At 41.0% G+C, this 25,098-nt stretch overlaps 1 protein-coding gene across 2 annotated transcripts in view; it reads right to left on the bottom strand.

Annotated features, from left to right (window-relative positions):
- LOC129143237 (immunoglobulin kappa variable 2-28) overlaps nucleotides 1–25,098 on the bottom strand; it is a 167,189-nt gene that overhangs the window by 115,350 nt on the left and 26,741 nt on the right. The window contains exons 1-2 of one of the 2 annotated variants that reach the window (XM_063789651.1): nucleotides 23,541–23,625; nucleotides 22,863–23,175 (exon numbers count right to left, since the gene is read on the bottom strand). In XM_063789651.1, coding sequence (XP_063645721.1) covers nucleotides 22,863–23,175; nucleotides 23,541–23,589 — 362 coding nt within the window. In that variant the 5' untranslated portion in view covers nucleotides 23,590–23,625. Of the gene's footprint in view, nucleotides 1–22,862; nucleotides 23,176–23,540; nucleotides 23,626–25,098 lie in introns of those variants that run through there. The other variant, XM_063789652.1, reaches the window with a different exon arrangement.

The raw sequence follows: 25,098 nt of genomic DNA, 5'->3' as shown, positions 1-25,098 counted from the left end.
TAGGACCTCCTTTAACCCCATCTACCTCGATCATCTCTCGCAGCTACACTGGGCGTCAGGGCCCAGCTTCCAGTCTCAGAGCACAGAGCACAGAGCAGATTTTCCCCACCATTCAGCACCCTGGCAGCTCCTCCTAGGTGCTCCAGGTCACACATGAGACCCTGTTCCAGCCAAAGGGCTCCCTGTTGACAGTGAGACACCATCACCCTTACATTCCCAGGATTTCTTAGTCCATGGCATTCTCTTTTTATACTGTGGAATTTGTTTGCCATCTAGGGGCAGGTGTTTGACATAGCAATACACACGATTTTTTATTTTGTAATAGGGAAAACTAATTCATTAATTTTGCATAAATAATAAATTAAACTGAATAAATTACATGTTGAAAAAGCCAAAGGCCAATTGAAGAGCTTGAAAAGAGCCTGAAGAGACGAAAAAGCCAGATTCCTTTTAGAGGAGGTGTGTTAGTCACAGATGAAAGTCTTTCATTTGCAGATGACTTTTCAGCAACAATTACCAACAGTAAATGACAACTTCTATAGGCTGCCACAATATGATTATATATTCAAAAATTATTTCCAAATATTGTGTAAATATATTTTCAAATTAAAACGAACAAAAATGCAAGTTTATCAGGAGATTCACACAGTAAAAAATTGCACAAATGAGTCCTTGAGGCAAAAGAACATTTATCCCTGGTGGAAAGCTGGAATTTTCTTAGGTCTTTAGAAGAAAAGAGAGGCTCTCTAGGGGTAACAGCTTTCTCTCCTCTCCGCTCCACCCCATGCTGCTGAGGAATGGGAATGGGGGCAGAGACTGTGAGGAAGGAGGTAGGCTGTGCTCTGAGCTTTTGAGGCTTCTTTGTAATAAATTTGATTATCCTCTGGTTCTTCTTGAATCCCCTTTCTGTCTTTGATATCATTTTTTTAGCATTTTGATTTGAGAGTATAGCCCTTGGGATATCAAAATCATGTAGGCTGTATGTTTGTTTCCTTGTTAAATACATCTAAACATCTTGAGTGAGTTTAGACCTTATCCCCTGTCTCACATCAAAGCAGAATCTACAGCGACTAGGTGCTGTCAATCACGTGAGTACTAAAGACGATGATGGCATTTCTCAGCTCCTGCTCTTGCTACTTACGCTTTGTTTCTCTGCAATAGCATTCTGTAAAATCATTTACACTCCACGATGTATTTATTAGGATTTTTAAATAGCATATTTAAAAGTGTCTAATGTTTTTTAATTTGAGGGCTCCAGTCTGCTTGATTTCTACATAAATTTTGCCCTATATCTATGAAACCTAATAGAAATGGCACTTTGGAATTTTAGTTGCAGTGGCCATTGAATCCATTATCACAGAATGGAAAATAATCTCCAATATACTTCAAATCCTAAGGCTGAAGCAGAAGCTTCTTGTTCTGTTCCTTCAATCATTCTTTTGTCTCTATCACACCATGTTCTGTCATGTAACTGACATGACTCATCATTAAGTTTGATGGAAATTTAAAATACCATTTTAAGTGAAATCAACTGAAACCTTACATTTTTTTTGCTTTTATACCTAAAATAGAGGATTTAGATATATTTTCTAGGAACGATGATGTAATATGTAAACAAGGAATTTTGGTATTGTTTGAAATATTTTCTCATGGGGACACACCACTAAATTTGTCACCTCTAAAACAGTACTTAGGTTAAATGCTTTTAAAATTCTTAAAACTGGGGTAAGAAGAAAAAATATTATGTAATTCTGCATTATTCATGTGACATATTTAGTGAGTCTATGTTGTCCATCTGTGAGTTCATTCTGTTTATTTTCAAAGCTCACTTTTGTAACTGGAAGAACTTTCACTGGGATGAAGGTAATTGAGGAGAATTGAAGTATTTTGGCATTGAGATCTTTTATTTGCCATGTGTTTACCAAGTCTATGAATAGTCAAACCTAAACATTTTTACTAATTATTTTTTGCCACACTCCACTGAGGACAGCTTGTGTAGAATACCTTCTCCAGCATGACACTGGAGAGGGCAGTTTAGTGTACGAGTGCTAAAAAAGATACAAGGTTAGGAGAATGAAATGAAAAAAATGATTTCTCAATAGGACCAAGTATCATCTTGTATAAAATAAACCCCAAGCTGGTCATTTCCAACACGTATTCCACTTGTGTTGTCACTAATCTGCATCCATGGTCTGGTTGTTTTGACAAGTAAATGTCCTTGAAAAATGTAGGCAAGATAGGGAGGGATGAGCTTTCATTCACTCTCCCTTCATCATAGCTGGTTGTTCCCAGGGCTCATGGCCCCCAAGAATTCTCCTCCTGATGATGTCTTCCCCAGGCCATGGCAGCTGATGGGACCTTAACATATGTGACTGAGGCACAGCTGAGGCTCTCATGAGCCAGAGTCTTCAGCAGCAAACACTTTCCCTGAGTTCCCCAACAGCCTCCTCTTCCGCAGACTCAGAGACCCTGCAGAGCTGCTCCCAGACAGCAGCTCATGTGGGCAGTTGGGACACCCCAGCAGGGAGGTTTGTGTTCAAGGCGTTACCACTGTGCAAGGATATTATGTAGCTTGCATGTATTAATAAAGTCGAATATCCTCAGCCTCCACCCTGCTAATTTTGAGTTTAAAATATGTGCCTGACCCACTGCTATTGAACCTGTCTGGGACTCCAGAGGCCCCATTGGAAACCCCATAGATCAGGAGCTGTGGAGACTCGCCTGGCTTCTATAGCTACCAATACAAATAGGTGTTTCCATTGCTATGCAGGAGGGTCTGACTAGACCTGCAGGAGATGAAGTACAAGGTTATGTACAAATATTATGAGCAAGTATCACGATTTCCCTTATGATATGGATTTATCATTTGTCTTTTAAAAGATTTTTTCACATCATAAAAAATACGTTTTTAAAAATGAGCTTAGGCCGGTTGTGGTGGCTCACGCCTGTAATCCCAGCACTTCTTGGTCCGAGGCAGGCGGATCACCCGAGGTCGGGAGTTCAGCCTGACCAACATGGAAAAACCCTATCTCTACTAAAAATACATAAAATCACCCGGGGGTTGGGGGCTTATGCCTGTAATCCCAGCTACTTGGGAGGCTGAGGCAGGAGAATCACTTGAATCCGGGAGGCGGAGGTTTTGGTGAGCCGAGATCGCACCATTGCGCTCCATCCTGGGCAACAAGAGCGAAACTGGGCAACAAAATAAATAAATAAATAAATAAATAAATAAATAAATAAATAAGCTTAGTATTTACTAGGTACAAGAGACCCTTTATTAAAAGATATTATTCAAGGCACTGGTCATTGTTCTTTCAGGTGGTTTCTAATGATTACACATAGGCTCAAAGTAAAGGGAGAAAGAAAGATCTATCAAACAAATGGAAAGCAAAAAAGAGCAGGGGTTGCTATTCTTATTTCAGATACAACAGACTTTAAACTAACAATGATCATGGCTGGGCGCGGTGGCTCACACCTGTAATCCCAGGACTTTGGGAGGCCAAAGTGGGTAGATCACGAGGTCAGGAAATCGAGACCATTCTGGCTAACACGATGAAACCTTGTCTCTATTAAAAATACAAAAAAATTAGCCGAGCGTGGTGGCGGGCACCTGTAGTCCCAGCTACTTGGGAGGCTGAGGCAGGAGAATGGCGTGAACCCGGGGGGCGGAGCTTGCAGTGAGCTGAGATCGCGCCACTGCACTGCAACCTGGGAGACAGAGAGAGACCCTGTCTCAAAAAACAAAACAAAACAAAACAAAACAAAACAAAACAAAACTAACGATAATCAGAAAGGACAGAGAAGAGCATTACATAATAATGAAGAGTTAAATTTAACAAGAAGACTTCACTATCCTAAATATATTATATAAGCACACAGCAGTGGAGCACCCTGATTTGTGAAATAAGTTCTTAGAGACTTACAAAAACACCTAGATAACCACACAATCATAGAGTGAGACTTCAACCCACACTGACAGTATTCGACAGACCATTTAGGCAGAATAGTAACAAACATATTCAGAACCTAAACATGACACTTGACAAAATGGAACAAACTGACATCTACAGAACAACCACTAAAAATTACAGAATATACATTCTTCCCATCGACACGTGGCAAAAACTCTAAAATTGACTACACTCTCAGCCATACTGCAAGCGTCAACAAATACAAAAAATAAAAATGATAAAATGAAATGGAATCATACCAACCACACTCTCAGGCTGAAGTGCAAAAAAAGTAAAAATCAACACCAAAAAGGTCTTTCAAAAACCATAAAATTAAGTAGAAATTTAACAATCTGCTGCTTACAGACTTTTGGGTAAACAATGAAATTAAGGTAAGAATTAAGAAATTCTTTGAAACTAATGAAAAAAAAAGAGACAACATACCACAATCTCTGGGACACAGCAAAAGCGGTGTTCTGAGGAAAGTTTATAGCGCTAAATGTGCACATCAAAAAGTTAGAAAAATCCCGAATTAACAACCTAACGTCATACCTAGAGGAATCTGAAAAACAAATGTGAACCAACCCCAAAGGTAGAAGAAGAAATAATCAAAATCAAACCTGACCTGAATGAAATAGAGAGGAGAAAAACCAAACAAAAGGTCAGTGAAATCAAAAGTTAGGTCTTTGAAAGAAGAAATAAGATTGATAGACTGCAAGCTAGACTAATAAAGAAAAAAGCAATATCCAAAGAAAAACAACCGGAAGTGACAAACAGGACATTATCACTCAACCCTTAGCAATAAAACAAACAAACAAACGAAAAACCCTTGGAACCTATAACGAACACCTCTATGCACAAAAACTAGAAAACCTAGAAAAAAGTGCATAAATTGCTGGAAACAATCTACCAAGAATCTCCCAGGAAGAAGCTGAATGCCTAAACAGACCAATAATGAGTTCTGAAATTGAATCAGTAGTAAAAAGCCCACCTATCAGAAAAAGTCCTGGAAAAAATGGATTTACAACCAAATACTACCAGACATATAAAAAAAGCTAGTACCAATCCTAGTGAAATTATTCCAAAAAAATCAAGGTGGGAGATCTCCTCTCTAACTCATTCTATGAAACCAGCATCTCCCTGATAGTAAAAACTGACAGAGGCACAATAAATAAAAACTTCAGATCGCTATCTCTCATGAACATAAACACAAACTTTCTGGAAAAAATACTAGCAAACATTATTGTGTAGCACATCAAAAGCTAATCCACCATAATTAAGCTGGCTTTAGTCACGGGATGCATGGTTGGTTCAAAATGTAAAAATCAATACATGAGATTCACCTCATAAACAGAACTAAATACAAAAACTACAGGATCATCTCATTAGATGCAGAAAAGCCTTTTGATAGAATTCAATGCCCCTTCATGCTAAAAAGCCTCAAAAATCTAGACAATGAAACTACACAACTTAAAATATTAACAGCCATTTATGGCAAAATTACAGCCAGCATCCCACAGAATCGACAAATGCTGGAGGCATTTTCATTGAGAACCAGAACAAGACAAGGATACCCACTCTCACCACTCCTATTCAACATAGTACTGGAATTTCTAGCCAGAGCAATCAGGCAAGAGAGAAAAATAAAAGGCATCCAAATAGGAAGAGAATAAGTCAAACTATCTCTCTTTGCAGGAGATACTATAATATACTCAGAAAACCCCACACTCTCTGCCCAAAAGCTTCTAGATCTCATAAATAATTTCAGCAATATTTCAGGAAACAAAATCAATTTACACAAATCAGTAGCATTTCTATATACCAATAACATTCACACCAAGAGCCAGTCCAAGAACCCAATCCCATTCACAGTAAGCATAAAAAGGATAAAATACCTAGAAATACAGCTTACCAAGGAGGTGAAAGATCTCTACAACATGAACGACAAAATACTGCTGAAAGAAATCAGAAATGACACAAACAAACGGAAAAACATTCCACCTTCGTGGATAGAATCAATACTTTTGAACTGGTCATACTGCCTAATGCTATTTATAGATTCAATGCTACTCCTGTGAAACTACCGATAACATTTTTCACAGAATTAGAAAAAAAATTCTAAAATTTACTTGGAACTAAACTAGAGCTAAAAAAAAAAAAATCCTAAGCAAAAAGAGCAAAGCTGGAGGTATCACACTACACGACTTTAAGATATACTACAAGGCTACAGTAACTAAATCAGAAGAGTACTGCTACAAAAACAGGAACCCTAGACCAATGGAACAGGCTAGAGGATTCAGAAGTAAAACCGCACACCTACAACCATCTGATCTTCGACAAAGCTGACTAAAACAAGCAATGAAGAAAGGACCCCCTTATTCAATAAATGCTGCTGGGATAACTGGCACCTATATGCACTGAAATGGAAACCTTTCACTATATAGAAAAACCAACTCAAGATGGATTAAAGGCTTAAATATAAAATCTAAACTCTAAAAACTCTAACAGAAAATCTAGGAAATGCCATTCTTGACATTTGCTCAGGCAAAGAATTCATGACATAGACTCCAAAAGCAATTGCAATAAAAACAAAAATTGATAAGTGCTATCTAATTAAACTACACAACTTCATTACAGCAAGAGACACTAACAACAGAGTAAACAGACAACCTACAAAATGGGAGAACATATTCACAAGCTATGTATCTGACAAAGGTCTAATATCCAGAATCTACAAAAAATTTTAAAAAAATCAACAAGAAACAACTCCATTATAAAATGGGCAAAGGCCATGAAACAGACAGGTATCAGGGAGCAGTGAAATGAGTGCTGGGAGCTGCCTGAGGTCACTCCTCTGCTTTTTCCATCTGGCTTTAAGTCACCTAATCCATCAAAATAAATACAATTTTGCCTCACCAGGCACAATGGCTTCTCTCATAGTCAACTGATTCAATGATAGAACAAGTAGAAGGAATGAATGGATTGTTTCCTGTGCTTCTCAACTCTTTGGTGTTCTCATCTCCTAAGCTCACTGTGTGTTTCATCTCCCCTCTGCTGCACTAACATCCAAGTGCATGTGATGCTTCAGCTGCATTACGCAAAGCTTCATTCTGAAGTCTGTTGAAGTTAAGAGAAACTTTTACCAGAGGAAACGTCAGTAAATAAAAACAATCCTGAAATTCTTCTAGCTTCCACATTTTCTCTACTTCCTCTCTAAAATAGGTAGAAGGAAACCTAAAAGAAGTTAATCAAAAGAAAACATACAAGCAGTCAACAAACATAAAAAAATGGTCATCATCACTAATCATCATGGAAATGCAAATCAAACCACAATGAGATACTATCTCATGCCAGTCAGGATGGCTATTACTATAAAGGCAAAAAATGACAGATGCTGGTGAGGTTGCAGAGAAAAGGGAATGCTCATACACTGCTGGTGGGAACGTAAATTAGTTCAGCAGTTGTGGAAAGCAGTATAACAACTTCTCAAAGAACTTAAAACAGAAGTACCATTCGACCCAGCAATCACATTATTGCATATATACCCAAAGGAATATAAATCGTTCTACTATACAGACATGTGCACACATACGTTCATGGCAGCACTTTTCACAATAGAAAAGACATGAAATCAACCTAAATGACTATGAAAGGTAGGCTGGATTAAGAACATGTGGTGCATATACACCATGAAATACTACACAGCAATTAAAAATGAAATAATGGTCCTTTAGAGCTACGTGAATGCAGCTGGAGGCCATTATCCTAAGCAAATTCACACAGGATCAAGAAACTTGATCAGACAGCACCGTCCTGTGGGCACAGCCTCCTGCCTCACCATCTTCCTGTCACAATAGGAGGACTTTTCTTTTTCTTTCTTTCTGTTTTTTGAGAAGGAGTCTTGCTCTGTGACCCAGGCTGGAAGGTAGTGGTATGATCTTGGCTCACTGCAACCTCTGCCTCCCTGGTTCAAGTGATTCTCCTGGCTCAGCCTCCGGAGTAGCTGGGATTACTGGCGTGTGCTAGCATGCTTTGCTAATTTTTGTATTTTTAGTAGAGATGGGGTTTCACCATATTGGCCAGGCTGGTCTCGAACTCCTGACCTCAGGCAATCTGCCTGCCTTGGCCTCCCAAAGTGATGGGATTACAGGCGTGAGCCACCGCGCCTGGCCTTGGAATTTTCTTGATCATGGAAACAGGGATGAGTGATATCTTGATCAGGGAGGAGTGAAATGAGTGCTGGGAGCTGCCTGCACTCACTCCTCTGCTTTTTCCATCTGGTTTTAAGTCACCTAATGCATCAAAATAAACACAATTTTGCCTCACCAGGCACAGTGGCTTCTCTCATAGTCACCTGATTCAATGATAGAACAAGTAGAAGGAATGAATGGACTGTTTCTTGTGCTTCTCAACTCAAGCTGACCAAGAGGCTGCCTTTGCTGTTCTCATCTCCTAAGCTCACTGTGTGTTTCATCTCCCCTCTGCTGCACTAGCATCCAAGTGCATGTGATGCTTCAGCTGCGTGTTACTCAAAGCTTCATTCTGAGCTCTGTTGAAGTTAAGAGAAACTTTTACCAGAGGAAATGTCAGTAAATAAAAACAATCCTGAAATTCCTCTAGCTTCCACATTTTCTCTACTTCCTCTCTAAAATATGTAGAAGGAAACCTATTTCTCCTTGATTATCAGGTTGTATGTCCCCAGCCCACACCATAGGACCCTTTGTTCAAAGTTTATCCTGAACCATAATAAGAACTAAATGGCCACATGTTCATCATTTTTTTTCAATTTAATGCAACAATTATCATGCCAATTCTTTGAATTAGGAACTATCAACTGGAAAACCACAGACAAGAGTGAATAGAAACAACATTTCAATCTTCTCTGTACCCATAATAAATAGTCATCTCTCAGATTCTCCTATTCTGTTAATGGGGGTAACAACGTCGTACACATCAGTGTTTCAGGGCCTCCAGCACATCTGGTAAGACAGTGATTTGACATTACAAGGGTTTGTGTTTTGGCTTTCCCTGACTAATAATGGGTTTTCTCTTTTCTATAAGGACAGCTGCCCCTGGACACATGACAACATCATGAATATACGTTGCTTCACTTTTTTTTTTTTTTTTTTGCTGTAGATAAGTTGCTTTTTCCAGTGCTAAATCATGTAAGGATTTCCTGACTCTGATGAAAGCAGTCAGAAATCTTCCAAGTGATGATTCTGGCAGAAACATGACTGACAAGAAGGGCAAATCCGTATACAGGAAAACTACCACTGTCCTCTGGATGCTGGGTTAGGTGCACTGTACTCATTTGACACGCGTTGTTAGTCTGACCACTGATGTGTGGTTAGATGTTAGTGGTTCGGGAGGGGTAATGCTACTTGGCAAGTTGAATGCTCAGAAGAGTCATAGGTATGCAAGCCTCATTAACTGAAATTCATATTGTTGAGCTCCTGCATGGATTTCTATGGTTCATGTCACTTCCTAAAAAATCTGGGAAAGTTGACTGACTGAAGGCCAATCATTCGATCCTCTTAATTACTAAGAGCTGGTCCTCAGTAATGGAATAGATATGAATATTCACTTAGGAAGCATTTATTTTTGATCTTGATGTATTTTCAAAGATCCAGTCATAGCTCTTCCAAACCAACTTTGTCTCGAGTCCTTCAGTTTTGTTTCTTCTGAGGCCTGGTGATCTCTCCAAACCAATAGCCAATGTCATGGAATTGCTAATCCCTCTTTGCAAAGTGTACGGTGACTTCACCCTTTGGGTTTGCCCACTCTTGTGACTGCTAGTCTCCCAGGGTATCCTTAACCATGGCAGTGGTATGACATCAATACAGCACCCAGTTATGAGAACTCCATCCAGCATGGCATCATTGGCGGCATACGCATGATTGGACTTCCATAGGATGAAATGATTAATTTTTAACAGTAGGCAGTTATCCCCATTCATACCCTTTACCCCTCCACTTGAGTTAGAAAAATATTTTAAGGTGTAAATACCCATTAGGTGAGTATTTTATAACTAAAGGTTATAAAGGAAATTTCTGTAGCTAGAGCAGATACTATACCAGGTCTTGGGCACCAGTGTTTTTATGGGGGGAAACTGAAATCACCTTCACAGATTTCATTTTTATATAATTGTTTTGTAAATATGCATGTGTTACTTCTATATGGATATATAAATATACTTAAATAGACCTATTTAAAGATAAATATGTGTACATATACTTATATGCAGCCAATAATTTTTCAAAAACATAAATGCACCAATATGTATGTTATATACACTCAAATATGTACATTTTCCCCAAATGACATCAATTTCATGGTTTTTATTGGTATTAAGTTTTAATGTTTTAAATGTTGTCTTAGTATCTCTATATATGGATTAATAAATATTCATATTTATGCCATCAATTTTAATAAAATGCATCTATCTAAATAGGTAGATGTATAAATACTGTATTGGTCAGTTTTTGCACAATAATTATTGACAATCAATCACTTAAACTCTTAGTGTCTTATTAACACTAAGTATTTATTTTCATATTTCTGAATGTCCATTTTTATAATCAATTGGCTGATCCCAAGGCAGGGCTCAGCTGGTTGGTTCGGCTGCAGGGAATCGAGCTTGTCTCCAGCCTATGGATTGCATTTATCTGAGGCCAAGCCTGAAGGACACTGACTACTCAGGGCAGAAGATTCTCATGGCAGGTCGCAGGCGTAGACAACATCCCAAACCAAGCTGACCTGATACAATTAAGTCCAAGAATCTGTAACATAGGTACACACAACTTTAATTGATTCTTTCACTTGGTAATTATTAAAGTTTCTAAAAATGTTTACTCCATTTAAACATGAAGTTATTTGATAATTCTATGGACATATAATTATGATTTTCAACCTTTGTAATCTTCAAAATGTTTTCAAATGCAATGTTGCATCAACTTGAAAGTAAAGCTAGGTGTGCTTTCAACATGTGACCCTCCGTTGAAATTTTCTTAAATGTCCTCACTGAGAAAAAAATAAATCTCTTTAGCTAAAATATCACCTAAAACACATCTTGTTAAGCTTTATATAGATCACTTGTTACCGTGTTAAAATGAAGATTCTCTTTCAGGTAATTTGAGATGGGTCTGCTATGTATCTTGCAAGACACCCTCTCAGTATTGCTGAGGTGCTGCTGGATCCTGCGTAATTTTGAGTAGCAAAGGACTTTCATATTAAGAGGAAAAATGCTACATCCATGTTTAGAATTTTCTCTTGTTGTTTTCCTTTTTGTCAAGGAAAAAGGTTGTCAAACAATTGTTATAACTGTCCATTTATCTTTTTGTTTTTTTGTTTTGTTTTGTTTTTTTAGAGACAGAGTCTTCCTATGTTGCCCAGTCCAATCTCAAACTCCTAGGATGAAGCAATTCTCCTGCCTTAGCCTCTCAAAGTGCTGGGAATTACAGGCATGAGCTACCACACACAGCCTTATAATGTATTTCATACAGTTTCCTGATTTTTCTGTTTCATCTATGACTTAATGAAGTTTTCTTGCTATGAACCCAGAGTTGCTGGTAAGACGTGAAAGCACATTCAAGTATATTCTGGGACAATCTGTAACTGGCAAAGTTTTGAGCCTTGTGGAAAGAGCAACCTTACTGACCTGTCAGCTGTCAATTCCCCCTTGCTACTATCACTTCTGGACGCACATTTTCCAAAACCCCTTTTCTCTCTATGGTTTCTTTAAAGTTGCTTAATGAGAGGCATTCCCATGAGACTGGGAAGTCAGAGTGGTGGATTCATGTACTCTGACATCTGAAGTAAAACATGTGGAGTTGTGTGTGGACTGGGGAATCACCTGGAGACATGCTGCAGGCAGCTGAGAGAATCCGCACCCCAGCCCTGGGCTTCCCAGACAAGTCTGAGTATCATCACATGGTGCTCAGCATATACCGCCAGGGGCAGGTGCACTCTGACTTCTGCAGGAACACCTGAGAATCCCCTGTCTCTAGTGGCTGCTTCATGAATAACATACCATAGGCTTCAAAAAGACTGTGGTTTAGACTCTAATTTATTCAACTTGAACAATTTCTCCTTGAAATACCGAGAATAGCTTCTCTTTTGCTGTGTAAATTCCAATTATCCCATAACACAGACTCCTCAGGTGGACTTGTATCTCTTCCTTATTCAATCAGGACAGACATTGTCACATCTTTTCTCCTGGGGATGGGGGCAAAAGAGGCTTAGAGTTCAGAGGAGCCTCCCTGGTCCCCTCTACAAAAGTCTCCCAATGACTTTCAAAACCTGACTGAGTTTGAGAAATGCTCTCAGCAGATGGAGGCACCAGGAGGAGCATCTGGGGTGGGTCGTCCTCACACATCTGCTTCCTTGGGGGTTTATGTTATGACTTGTAACACTGTGGGATGTGTACCGTAACCATGCTGACAGTAATAAGTTGCAAAATCTTCAGGTTGCAGACTGCTGATGGTGAGAGTGAAATCTGTCCCAGATCCACTGCCACTGAACCTTGATGGGACCCCACTTTGCAAAGTGGATGCATAATAGATCAGGAGCTTAGGGGCTTTCCCTGGTTTCTGCTGATACCAACTCAAATAGTTGCTAATGCTCTGACTTGCCCGGCAAGTGATGGTGACTCTGTCTCCTACAGATGCAGACAGGGAGGATGGAGACTGGGTCATCTGGATGTCACATCTGGTACCTGAGATTGGAAACATAAAAACAAATATTCTTACTATTAATCATGTTATCAGAGAACTTCCCTCAAGTTCCAGTCAGTACCGAGCACACTGACTGTGTAAATTCCTAGTGTTCTCCTTCCTTACCTGAGAGCCAGAGCAGCAGGAGCCCCAGGAGCTGAGCGGGGACCCTCATGTCCATGCTGTGTCCTGACTGAGACTGACTCCTGCACAGGGTGCGACCAGCCCATAAAAAAGTCTTCAGGGCAGGGGGCTGTGTTCTGGAACATGCAAATCAGCAGGGCATGGGGCAGGCTGAGCACAGCTGCAGGGCTGGCTCATCTCAGCAACTCAGCACAGGGGCAGTGTCCCCAGGGTCCCAGGTCAGACCAGCGCAGCATAGATTTGCCTGGAGGGAATGTATTTCTCTCTAGAGCTACTGTTGTGACAAGAGATATTTTGAGGGAAAAAAGTCAAACTTTAATACAAACCTAAGGACTACATGGAATAATATATTTTAGAGTTGTATTGGGAGCATACAGGGGAGTATAATCATTCGTAAGGGATGTCTAATAAAGTCTTAGAGGGTGGGTCTATCAGGTCTTCAAGTTACTTAAAGGGATGTGGAGAGTAACAATCCCTTTTGCTATAGTAACAACACCTCTGTGATTGTCACATGGTTCCCATTGTTTCATGTGAGAAAAACAGTCTTTATCAGAAGCATATTTAATACACTCCAAAGTATTTGTAGTGACCTTAAATATTTGTAATTACCAGTATATTTACAAGCAATTCCCTGAAGATGCACGATAATGATGCTGTGATTCCTCAGTGCCTGTGCCACTCACAGATCTTCCATTATCCAGAGCTATAGGTCTCTGTAATACCCAGGGTCTCAATGGGCAGCAGCTTCGTCTTGGTTTGGGGCTCCCCTTATTCTGCCCATTTTTCTGCCCTTGGGTATTATTTCCCATAGGTCATCAGTATGAAGGGTTGACTAGTAATGTTAGATCTGTTTACTTCAAAAAACATCTCTGTTTCTTCCTCCAGCTGTTGAAGCCTGAATCAGGATAAACTTGAAACTCTGGGTCAATCTAGAACCCCACATCAATTGTCTCCAAAGGAAGAAGACCAAGGTAATGCATCTTGCCTAATGCTCTGATCTGCTTTTCCCACCATAATGTTTGTGAGTGTTCAGGTGTGGCTCTCAAAAATCCTGGCTTTCTGGAAAGCAATGGGAGGGAGAGGCCCTGGGGAAAGGCCAGGTCAGTGAACACTTTCTCTTCTGTGAGGGTGGCGACCACTCAGTGCATTTCCCTGCCCTGCACCATCAAAGCCACTTTTTTCTTTAGCAGTGAGTAGGGACATCATCCTGACTCAGACGCCTGCCTCCTTGCCTCACATCCAGGAAAGAGAGTCTCCATCTCCTGTCAAGCCACCGCTCATGTACATGGAGAAATGCTTTGAATCTGGATAAAACTTGGAAACCGATTTGAACCCCTATACCTCACATGTCTGCCTCTGCCCAGGCATCCCAGCCTGGTTGTGCAGCAAGGGAAGTGGAATCAACTACACAGACATGAGAAGACTAGAGCCTGGGGAGTCCAGGGAGCATTACTCATGCATCACTAGGGGTGGCCAAACTGCTGTGGTATAGCCTGTACACAACCTCCTGCTGCTTTCCAGGGACCTGAATTTCAAGGGCAGTTACTGGTAAACTGCTTGCTAAGATTTAGGTTCAGAGAGAAGCAGTTCTGGATTGCAATACACAATTTCGTGTGTGTGTGTGTGTGTGGGGGTGAATATAGTTGTCACTCTTGCTACCCTTTCCCTTTTCCCTTTGCTGTACTTCTGCTGACCCCCCATGGCCATATCTTTTCCTCACTGCTTTATCTGAAGCTGGAGAAGGCAGCCCTGCCTGTACAGATGGCCTATCACAGCACCTGAAATGAGCATCCTCTCGGAAAGCCCTCAATCAGTGAGGACAGGGAGGTGTATACATACCCCAGCTCCCTCCCTTCTTAGGTGGGAAAATACTGAGACATTTTCCCATGTTTCCACGTGGGCTTGATCTCCATTCATCTTCAGTGGTAGCTTCTCGCTGAGGACATTTTCGGTATCGCTGCTCTCTTTCCTCTCTCACTGCCTTGTTTCCTCCCAGTGTTTCCTGTGCATTGTAAATATGCTGCCTGCATGGGCTTCATTGTCCCTGAAAGATCCAACCTAAGACAGTGGACAAACCCTTGTTCTTGGAAAGTATAGTCTGAAAACTTGCCAATTCTTTTTTTTTTCATGCGTAGGGATATTCAGAAAATTTAGGAAACAGCTGAATTATCTAGGAAAGACAGCGTCATCAGAAGGGTCTTTATAATAGGGAGGAGTGGGGGTAACAGTCAGAGAGGAATAGGGACAATGGTGAGGGATGCTTCAGTGATGGAGAAAGGGGCCAGGCAGCCCGGAACATGGGGCTATCTTTGAAGATGAAAAGCTGAGAATCAGGTTCTCTCCCCTGGAGCTTCCAGAAAGAATATAGCACTACTGATACCTTGATTATAAATCAGTGAGACTTCTCACTGCCAGAACTGTATTATAATAAATTTGTGTTGTGTGAAGCCAGTAAGATTCTGATAACTTGTTACAGCAGGAGTAGGAAACTAACGCAAGGGGCAGGGGTGTCTTTTACCTCCTTAAGGGCATGGTTGCCCTCTGTTCTTCCAAATATTTTTATCTTGTCATTTTTTAGTGTCAATTTTAGCAAGACACACAGAAAATTTCACTGTGAAGATGGCTAGCACCAGAATCCTTGTTATGTGTAAACAGTCTTGTATAAATCCTTTGATTAACTCTCGTACTCTCTGGATATGTGATTAACTCTTGTATCCTCTGGATATGAGAAAAGTAGGGGAATATTTGTTCATTTGTTTTCATATTGGGGGAGAAATCAGATTTACAGGACACCATTTGAGAAGGAAGGACTGGGACAGAAAGATGAGAATGGTAGAAAAGATGCAAAGTGTTCAGGGCAATGCAAGATGTGCTCCTGCCCTCGAATCTGAAAGAAAGACATTTAGTATTTGTAAAGACTTTGAGGAAGTTTTGCTTTGTAGACAAAACTGCATGAGGGCCTGAGTTTATAATTGGAGTAATCATGGTAAGGTGTAGAGGTAGCAGGGAGCTTGTGTTGAGAATTTCACACCACTCTTCTGGCTTTGTCTCTTCTTTGAATTTAAAGGCCATTCAATCGTATACGAAACAAACGTGGCCATGTGGAAGCAACATATTTAAGGTTATGCAGACCTGGGTTCCAAGCTCAGCCCTGACAATTGCTGACCACATATCTTTGGGCAAACCATCTCTGTTGAATAGTTTCAACTACGGGCTCTGATAACAGTTTACTCATCTGAAATGTATCACCAAGGGTATTAAGGGCTATCCTGAGGGTTTCTCTAGTTGATGAAAAGACTGCTTTTCATACATATATATGTGCATATATATGTGCATATATATGTATGAAAAGACTACTTAGGGTCCCTTTTATGCGTCCTTGAGTATCTTAGAATGAAGATTCTAGATAAGATACTACTAGTCACATGTCATTTTTTTTGTATTATTACACTTTAAGTTCTGGGGTACATGTGCACAACTTGCAGGTTTGTTACATAGGTGTACATGTGCCATATGGGTTTGCTGTACCCATCAACTCGTCATTTACATAAGGCATTTGTGGTCAATTTTAGAATAAGTGTGATGTGCTGCTGAGAAGAATGTATATTTTGTTGATTTGGGATGGAGAGTTCTGTAGATGTCTATTAGGTCCACTTGGTCCAGAGCTGAGTTCAAAAAGTCCTGGTTTGGTGGGGTTTTTTGTTTGTTTGTTTGTTTGTTTGTTTTGGAGGCAGAGTCTTGCTCTCTTGCCCAGGCCTGAGTGCAGTGGTGTGGTCTTGGCTCACTGCAACCTCCACCTCCCGAGTTTAAGGGATTCTCCTGTCTCAGCCTCCCGAGTAGCTTGGACTACAGGCACATGCCACCATGTCTGGCTAATTTTTTGTATTTTTCAGAATTTCTGAAAAATTTTGTATTTTTCAGATTTTTCATTGTGTTAGCCAGGATGATCTCAATCTCCTGACCTTGTGATCCGCCCGCCTTGGCCTCCCAAAGTGCTGGGATTATAGGCATGAGCCACCAAGCCCAGCCTCAGATGTCATTTTCAACTAAGAATTGTCAATATTTATTCTGTAACTAACAGATGCCCCTGTATATACTGGGTGGCTTCCTGTACAATGTTTCCATCATAAAAATCTTCTAACCAATTATGTGTAACATTAGAGAAATGAAGGTGGAGAGTGCAAATCATCATACTACCTTTAGGCTGGACTTATCCTAAGCCCCATTTTTATTAGAATTCTTGGGCTGCTATAACAAATTACTAAAACTTTCGTGGCTTAAAGCAACAGAAATATATTCTCCTCCTATAGTCCAGCACTAGTTTCAGGGGTCAAGAGCAGGCTGTCATCAAAGCTTCTGCAGGGACTCCAGCGGGGAGTCTACTTTTTGGCTTCTTCCAGCTTTTGGTGGCTTCAACTTTCTTTGGCTTGAGTCCACATCACTTCAATCTCTGCCACTGTCTTCAAATTGCCTTCTCTTCTGCAGACTTTGTTAAAATGTCTGTCTATGTCTATCTTATAAGGACAATCGTGATGTCCTTATAAGAGAGATAGACAGACATTTAATAAAGACAGGCCCATTTAGGGCCCACCTGGTCAACACAGGATAATCTGCCCATTTCATAATCCTTAATTTATATATGCAAAGGCCCTTTTCCTATATAAGGTATATGTATCGGCTGCATGGAATAGAACCTGAGCATTTGAGCATCATACTCTACAATAAACCATTAAAGAACATACTGTCAGTGTTGGTACTATACGCACATCACAGGCTCTTCTCTCTCTCTCCTCCTTTCTCTCTCTTCCTTGTGACTATAAATATCCTCACTTCCCTAAGTGTATCCAGTGCCACCTATGTCCAGGTTAGAGCAGCACACATAGGAAAGCCTTGCTGAGGTTTTGCTTAGAGGCCTGCTCTATCCCTCATTATCATTCAGAAAGAAGGACACAGCCGAAGACAGCCCTCAGCCATCTGGGGAGAAGCTGTCTTTACAGAGAACAGTCACAGGCTATCATTCTCTGGACCTCTGTTTATCTTCAGATGCCTGTGGCCCTCAGCCCTCAGTGAGGGTCTGTGTGGCACCTGATTCGAGTAGGATCCAACAGGACCCTTATCAGAACATCTGGTTCACAGAAGGCAGTGAGTATAAGGTAGGAGATCATCAGGGCTTGTATTCTGGGCACTGATCACAACACTGGTCATGACAACGCTGACCAGAGCAGGATCTGGACAAAACAGGATGCACTACAGAAACTGGCCCAAACGAGCTAGAACAAAGATGGTGACAAAAACGACCTCTAGAGCACAGTGTGAGTGGATCTTCCCCTGGGGGATCTTATCAGACAGAGTGGCAGCCATGGCTCAGTGCTGCGTGGTCATGGTATGAAACCCCCCCCCCGCCACGGTCTTTTCACAGCCCCCCTCTGACTGCAGTGATGTGGGATTTCTCTGTCCAACTTTCATGGCTCAAGCAGCTTCTGGGACTCTGTTCACAGTGGGAGGTCATGAAGGTAGTTAGGCTACTGATGGCCAGAGTGACGTCTGTCCAGACTCACCCCCTTGACCCAGGCAGGCATCGTGTCCAGGGAGCAGTGGGAGCCAGCAGGAGCTCACTGTCAGTCCTTATTTCACAAGGAGCTAGGCTAGACACTGTTATTTCCCAGACTGGCTCTGCTGGTGACAGTGACCCTGTCTCCTGGAACACAGGGAGGGGCCTGGAGATGAGCACCACACAATATCCCAACTGTCATATAAGGGGGGAACAAATATGAACATCCCCAAATATTAATTGTAAGTAAATACTTCATTCAGTTTGATTAAATTCTGAGAAAGCAAAATGGGCTAAAAACTTCATCTTGAAGGAAACATTCATGTTTAATGCACAGAAACTGATGATGAAGCTTGAGTCCTCCCTCTTCACCAGAGAGTTGGAAAAACAGGAGGAAGAGGAGCAAAGCTGGGACCCCATGTCCACGAGGGCCTCCTGAAGCTGATCTGCTCACAGAGGGTGGGGAAGATGGATGTGTCAGCTTCCGCTGCCACACCGTAACACGGGACTGGATGGCATAAACCACAGAATTTAATTTTCACATTTCTGGTGCATGGAATATCCCAGATCGACATTCAGCAGAGTTTGTTTTCTGCTAGAGACCTTATTCCTGGTTTGTAGATGCCACCTTCTCACCATGTCTTCACACAGCCTTTCCATAGAGGGGAAGGTGGTTAGAGAGAGAGAAGAAAAAGGAGAGGTCTCTGGATCCTACAAAATCATGAATCCTACTGGATCAGGGACACCCCCTGCCATGACCTCAATTACATCTTTAGAGGTTCTGATTTCTACAGTCACACTGAAAATTAGGGTTTCAACATGAATCTGAGAGCACAATTCAGTCCATAGCAGGTGGGACACAGCCAAGGCCGTGCTTCCAGTCTCAGGGCATGGGGCAGGTTCCCACAACTCAGCACACAGGTGGCTCCTCCCAGGTGCCCAGGTCACAGGGAAGATTTGACTCTAACTCTAGGGCTCCCTGTTGATAATGGGACACCAGCTCTCCTACTTCCCCAGTGTTCCTGAGACCATGGTGCTGTCCTTTGTTCATTGTGGAGCATGTATGCCATCTTCAGGCAGGTCTTTGACATAGCAACTTATAGGACATTTGATTCTGTGATTGTGAAAATTAATTAATAGATTAATTAATCATAAATAACAAATTAAACAATACATTGAATCAGAAACAAAGGAGGGCCAAATGAGGAGCTTAAAAGGAGTCTGAATGTCTTAAAAAGACGTATTCATTTCAAACAAGAACAGTTAGAGTCACAGATTTTTTTAACAATAACTTTTTAGCAGCAATTATGAAATAGTAAATGACAACTTCAAATAGGCTACTACAAATGTAAGTTTACAGTCAAAAAATATTTTCAAGAATCATGTAAACACATTTTCAGATTAAAACAAACAAACAACGAATGTGGGTTTATCAGCAGATCCACTCACTGGAAAACTTCTCAAATGTGTGATTGAGTCAAAAGTACATTTGTCACCGATGGAAAGCTCCAGGTTTTTTTTTTTTTTTCTGTTTTCGTTTTTAGTCTTTAGAAGAAAACAGCTTTCTCTCCACTCTGTCCCACCTCATGCTTCTGAGGATGGATGGGCCTCACAGTTATTACTGTGAGGAAGGAGGAAGGCTGTGTTCTCAGGGTGTTCGTGCCTCCTGCCCACCTGAGTGACCTCACGGAGCAGAGCCACCTACACCTCCAAGGCCACCTGCCTGCCTTTGCACTGCCATGGCAACAGACAAAGAAACCTTGTCACATTTAGTTCACCATATTATGAGGCTTCTTTGTAATAAATTTGATCATGCTCTGATTCTCCTTGTATCTCTCCCCTTTCAGTTGTTGGAATCATATACTTTTCACTATTTTGACTTGAGAATATATGCCTTTGGGATATCAGCATCATGTAGGTGGTACCTTTGTTTGCTTTCTCTAAAATATAACTAACTACCTTGAATGGGTTTTCATTTTATCTCCTGTCTCACAGAAAAGCAGAAAGTCAAGGTGACTAGGTGCTGTCAATCACAGGAGGGCTAAAGGTGACGATGGCATTGGTTACCTCGTGCTCTTGCTTCTTACATTTTATTTTCTTTTACTGAATTATGTAATAAAATATAGGGTCAATGATGCATTAATTAGTATTTTTCAATAACATATTGAGAGTCTCATATTTCTTAATTTGAGAGCTCTGGTCTAATAAATATCTATGTACATTTTGCCATGCAACTTTTAAACCTAACAGAAATGACACATTGGAATTTTAATTGCACTTCCTATGGAATCTGTTATCTTGAAATAAATCATCTCAAGTATTATTTAAACCCTTAGCCTGCATTAGGATCTTGTTCTGTTGATTCAGTCTTTTGTGTCTCTACACCGTGTTATCACATGTGACAGACATCACTCATTACTCGGGTTCGTGTAAATTTATTTGGCAGAACGATCAGATCATGGATGCAGATTAGTGGTAACACAAGTGAAATACATGTTAGAAATGACTGGTTTGGGGATAGTTTTCTGCATGATAACACTTGGTCATATTGCAAAATTGCTATCTTCCCACTTTCCAAACTTTCTCTCTCCTTTACCACTCACACGAAACTGCCCTCTCTAGCATTATGGTAGAGAAAGCACTGTTGCTTTTTTAACGAAAGCATTTCTGTTAGGTTTAAAAGTTGCATGGCAAAATGTAGATAGATATTTATCAGACTGTAGCCCTCAAATTAAGGAAGCATATAAATTTAGAGCACTATTGTCAATGGAATATATTGAGCATAATTTTTCTGTGCATTAACAACTAAAATAGAGGATTCAGATTTATTTTTAGGAATAGTATCATATAAAAATAATGCATTTATTCATTCTTTGAATCATTTTCTTATGACAACATAGCACTAAAAATTTTCTCTTTAAAATGCTATGTCAGTAAAATATTTTTAAAATTCTAAGAATTTGAGAAGGAAATAAAAATCTCATATAATTCTGCATTGTTCCTGTGGTACATTATGTAAACTTTATGTTCTCCATCTGAATTATTTTGTCTATTTTCAAAGCCCACTTTTGGAATTGGAAGAACTCTATTTTCAGTCAGCAAAAGGCAACTGAGGCAAATCAAACTATTTTGGTATTGGGATTTATATCTGTCCTGGATTTTAAAAATCCATAAGTAGTAAAAATAATTATCCTTGGCCATACTCCCATGAAAATAGCTGGTGCAGAATGCTTTTTCCACCATAATACTAGAGAGGGCAGTTTCATGTGAGTAATAAAGGAGAGAGAAAGTTTGGAAAGTGCGAAGACTTGGGCTCCACCCAGGAAGCCATGCAGCAGTGCTTTCAACTCTGTGGTTCTTCACAAGTAACATATTTGGCCCCTTTTTGGATCCACATCATCAACTGCCATCACCACCACCAGCCACATCCCCACCCACCATAATCAAGGGCAGTGTAATTGAACAATAGCTGATCTCTCTTATGTTCTCTTCATGCTCCCATTCCTGCAGTCTGCCCAATCTCAAATTCTGAACTTTGGAAAATAAAACCGTTTACCTCATCCTGTATTTTCTCAGTGATCCCTGGAAAATACTACATCTTTAGTATACTGCATCTTCCAGTATATGCATTTTATTTTTAAAACCAACTTTCGAAATTTCAAGAACTCCCTTTTTCTATCAGCAAGAGGTAATTGTAATCAAAGAGTTTTAGTATTAGGAACTTGCGTCTGCTATGAAATTACAAAATCTATTTGACACTCACAACCAAGATCTTACTGATTGTCCTCAGCCAGCTCTGCCAGAGGAGAATTAGTGAAGAATCCTGTCTCTACTGTCTCATGGAGTGGAGAAGAATGGCAAACAGGAGAAGTAGGAATTTAAAAAGTGGGAAAATACCAATTTTACATATAACCAAATATTTTCTTTGAAAGGTACCCAAAACTGTTAAACCCTAAAATGTACTCAACATGTTTTGCCAGAAATGATCAGTAGTCTGGCCCTTTTGCTCAATAAATTTAAACAAATGTAGGCAAGGAAGGAGGATTCAGATGAGATTCCATTCTCCTTTCCCTATCATCCCAGTTTTTTACTCACAGGGCCCTAGAACCTCCTCATTTTCCTGTTGGTTATGAGAGTCAAGGCTGTGGCAGGTGACAGGAACATAAACAGGGGTGCTGACCTGCCGCAATGGCTCACACTGTACTGCCAGCATGTTGGGAGGCCAAGTCAGGTGGGTGGCTTGAGCCCATGATTTTGACAACAGGCTGGGCAACATGGTGAAGCACCGACGCTACAAAAAAATAGAAAAATTAGCCATGTTTAGTGGCATGCACCTGTCGTCCCAGGCAGAGTCCTCAGAAGCAAACCCTGCCCTGTATTCTCCAACAGCCTCCTTTTCTGCAGACTCAGAGACGCTGCTGACCTGCTCCCCAGACAAGCAGTGCATGTGAGCAGCTGGGGCACCACAGCAGGGAGGTTTCTGTTCAGGGCTGTACCACTGTGGAAGGAAACTCAATATGTTGCATGCAGTAATAAACTCCAACATCCTCAGCCTCCACCCTGCTGATTTTCAGTGTGAAATCAGTGCCTGACCCACTGCCACTGAACCTGTCTGGGACTCCAGAGGCCCGATAGGAAAGCGTATAGATCAGGAGCTGTGGAGACTGCCCTGGCTTCTGCAGGTACCAATACAAATAGGTGTTTCCATCATCACTATCCAAGAGGCTCTGACTAGACCTGCAGGAGATGGAGGCCGGCTCTCCAGGGGTGACGGGCAGGGAGAGTGGAGCCTGGGTCATCACAATATCCCCACTGGATCCTGAAATAATAACAGAGAAGTGCAAGTTTATATAGAGACATTATGAGCAACTTTCATAATTTCTCTTGTGATATAAATTTACAGTTACATTTTTAAAGTTCTGATTTATATCATGAAAAGTAGACTTTCTAAAATAGACCCATTATTTATTAGCCACAAGGGAACTCTTTTTCTTCAAGTTCTTAATCAGAGTCATCGTTCCCTGGAGGTGAATCCTGATTATTTATAAGACAAACATGAATTCCATTCCCTGGAGCATAGACCATGTGCCTCTATCACATTATTGGAATAAACATGTGAAGCTGTGGAGCCCACAGAGCTCACCTCCCACCCAGTTGTCCTCCCTCATCTCTTTCTGTCCTTACCAGGGACCCAGAGCATTAGCAGCCCCAGGAGCTGAGCAGGGAGCCTCATGGTGAGAAGGTGAACTGAGGAGTCCTGATCAGTCAAGGCAAGGTTAGAGCTGAGCTTTTATCTCAGACTCACAAGGGAAGGTTTTCCCTAGGGGACAATATGCAAATCACCTGGTGGGTGCAGTGGTGTGGAAAAGGTTGACAGGGCAGGGGGAATGTCTCTTCTGTGAACAATGTGATATAAATTGTCCTTTGGAATAAAACAGAACTAGATTCAGCCAAGTTTGCCCACAATCAACGGAAGAAGGATCTGAAGGTGAAAGTTCGGACCTTTTGTAGGGACACACTGTGTAGGGCATGACTGTAAGAAAGCACCAGAACCCTGACAATGTGGAAATGTGTGTGTAGGATACATCTCTGGGAGGTGAATGCCATCTGGCTTGATTCCCTCCCAGTCAATCTAGAGTATGAAACAGGCCCATCCCCACAAGCACTGCTGGACTGAAAGCCTGCAAATAAAATGCGGCCTGGAGCCAGTTCAAGGGCTGTCTGGTATCTACTGTTTCCAGGATAACTGTTCAAGAATGTTCAACTCAAATATTAGAATCTACCCTGCCCTGGCACCTGGTGAGTGAACAGCATAAGAGCTCTCTGTCCAAGCGCCTCACAGGGAGAATGATGTGAGCCTCTACATTTAGAGCCAAGAGCCCAGGGTAAGAAAAAGGAAAGACAGACAGACAAAATTTTGTGCCTCCAGCAGCAAATTTAAAATTCCTGGTGACCAGTTGTTCAGTCTGGGATCTATCTCATCATAATCGTCTCACATATACAAGGTTAACCAGAGGGCTCTTTCTTTTTTTTTTTTTTTGTTTTTGTTTTTAGTAGAGATGGGGTTTCATTCACCAAGTGGTCTGGGCTTGTCTTGAACTCCTGACCTCAGGAGATCTGCCTGCCTTGGCCCCTAAGGTGCTGGGATTGCAGGTGTGAGCCATTGTGCCTGGCCCAGAGGACTCTGTCTTAAGGGAAGAATCTTCTAGATTAATGATACAGAACAAATAAGAAATAACTTTGCATGATGTTTTTTCAAGTGATGATTAGAAAAGCTCTTCCCACACAGTCTCCTTGGTCATGTGGAATCAGGTCCTGTCAGGGCTTCCAGGTTCTCATGATCTCTGAGTGAGACATGAGTCTCCCCCAGCCTGGATGTGGTGCAGCCACAGCCATGAGTCCACAGATCCAAAGGAAATTCTCTGTGTATAAAGAGCAAGAACTGCATTCACAGTTTTACATCTCTGGGTAACCTGTACTTGTAACTGATATTTTCTTGACTTTATGTAAAAATGCTCACAGCTTAGGGATGTGAACCTACCATTCAACTGATCATTAAACAGAAAAACAACCACACTGTTCTTTATTTGTCATTGATGTGCTTAACATTCCATTGAACAGCTCCTGAATAATGGTGCCAACAATAAATAGTTTCACAGGACAGTCACATTTCTGAAAAAAAAATAATAATCCGGGAACAATGAAGGACTAGCTTGTAGTGTGATGTAAGCTTGGGTAATTT

This window comes from Pan troglodytes, chromosome 12, assembly GCF_028858775.2.
Source record: "Pan troglodytes isolate AG18354 chromosome 12, NHGRI_mPanTro3-v2.0_pri, whole genome shotgun sequence".
Classification (NCBI taxonomy): domain Eukaryota; kingdom Metazoa; phylum Chordata; class Mammalia; order Primates; family Hominidae; genus Pan; species Pan troglodytes.
The sequence above is the reverse complement of the archived record's forward strand: the minus strand, read 5'-3'. Positions and strand labels throughout refer to the sequence as shown.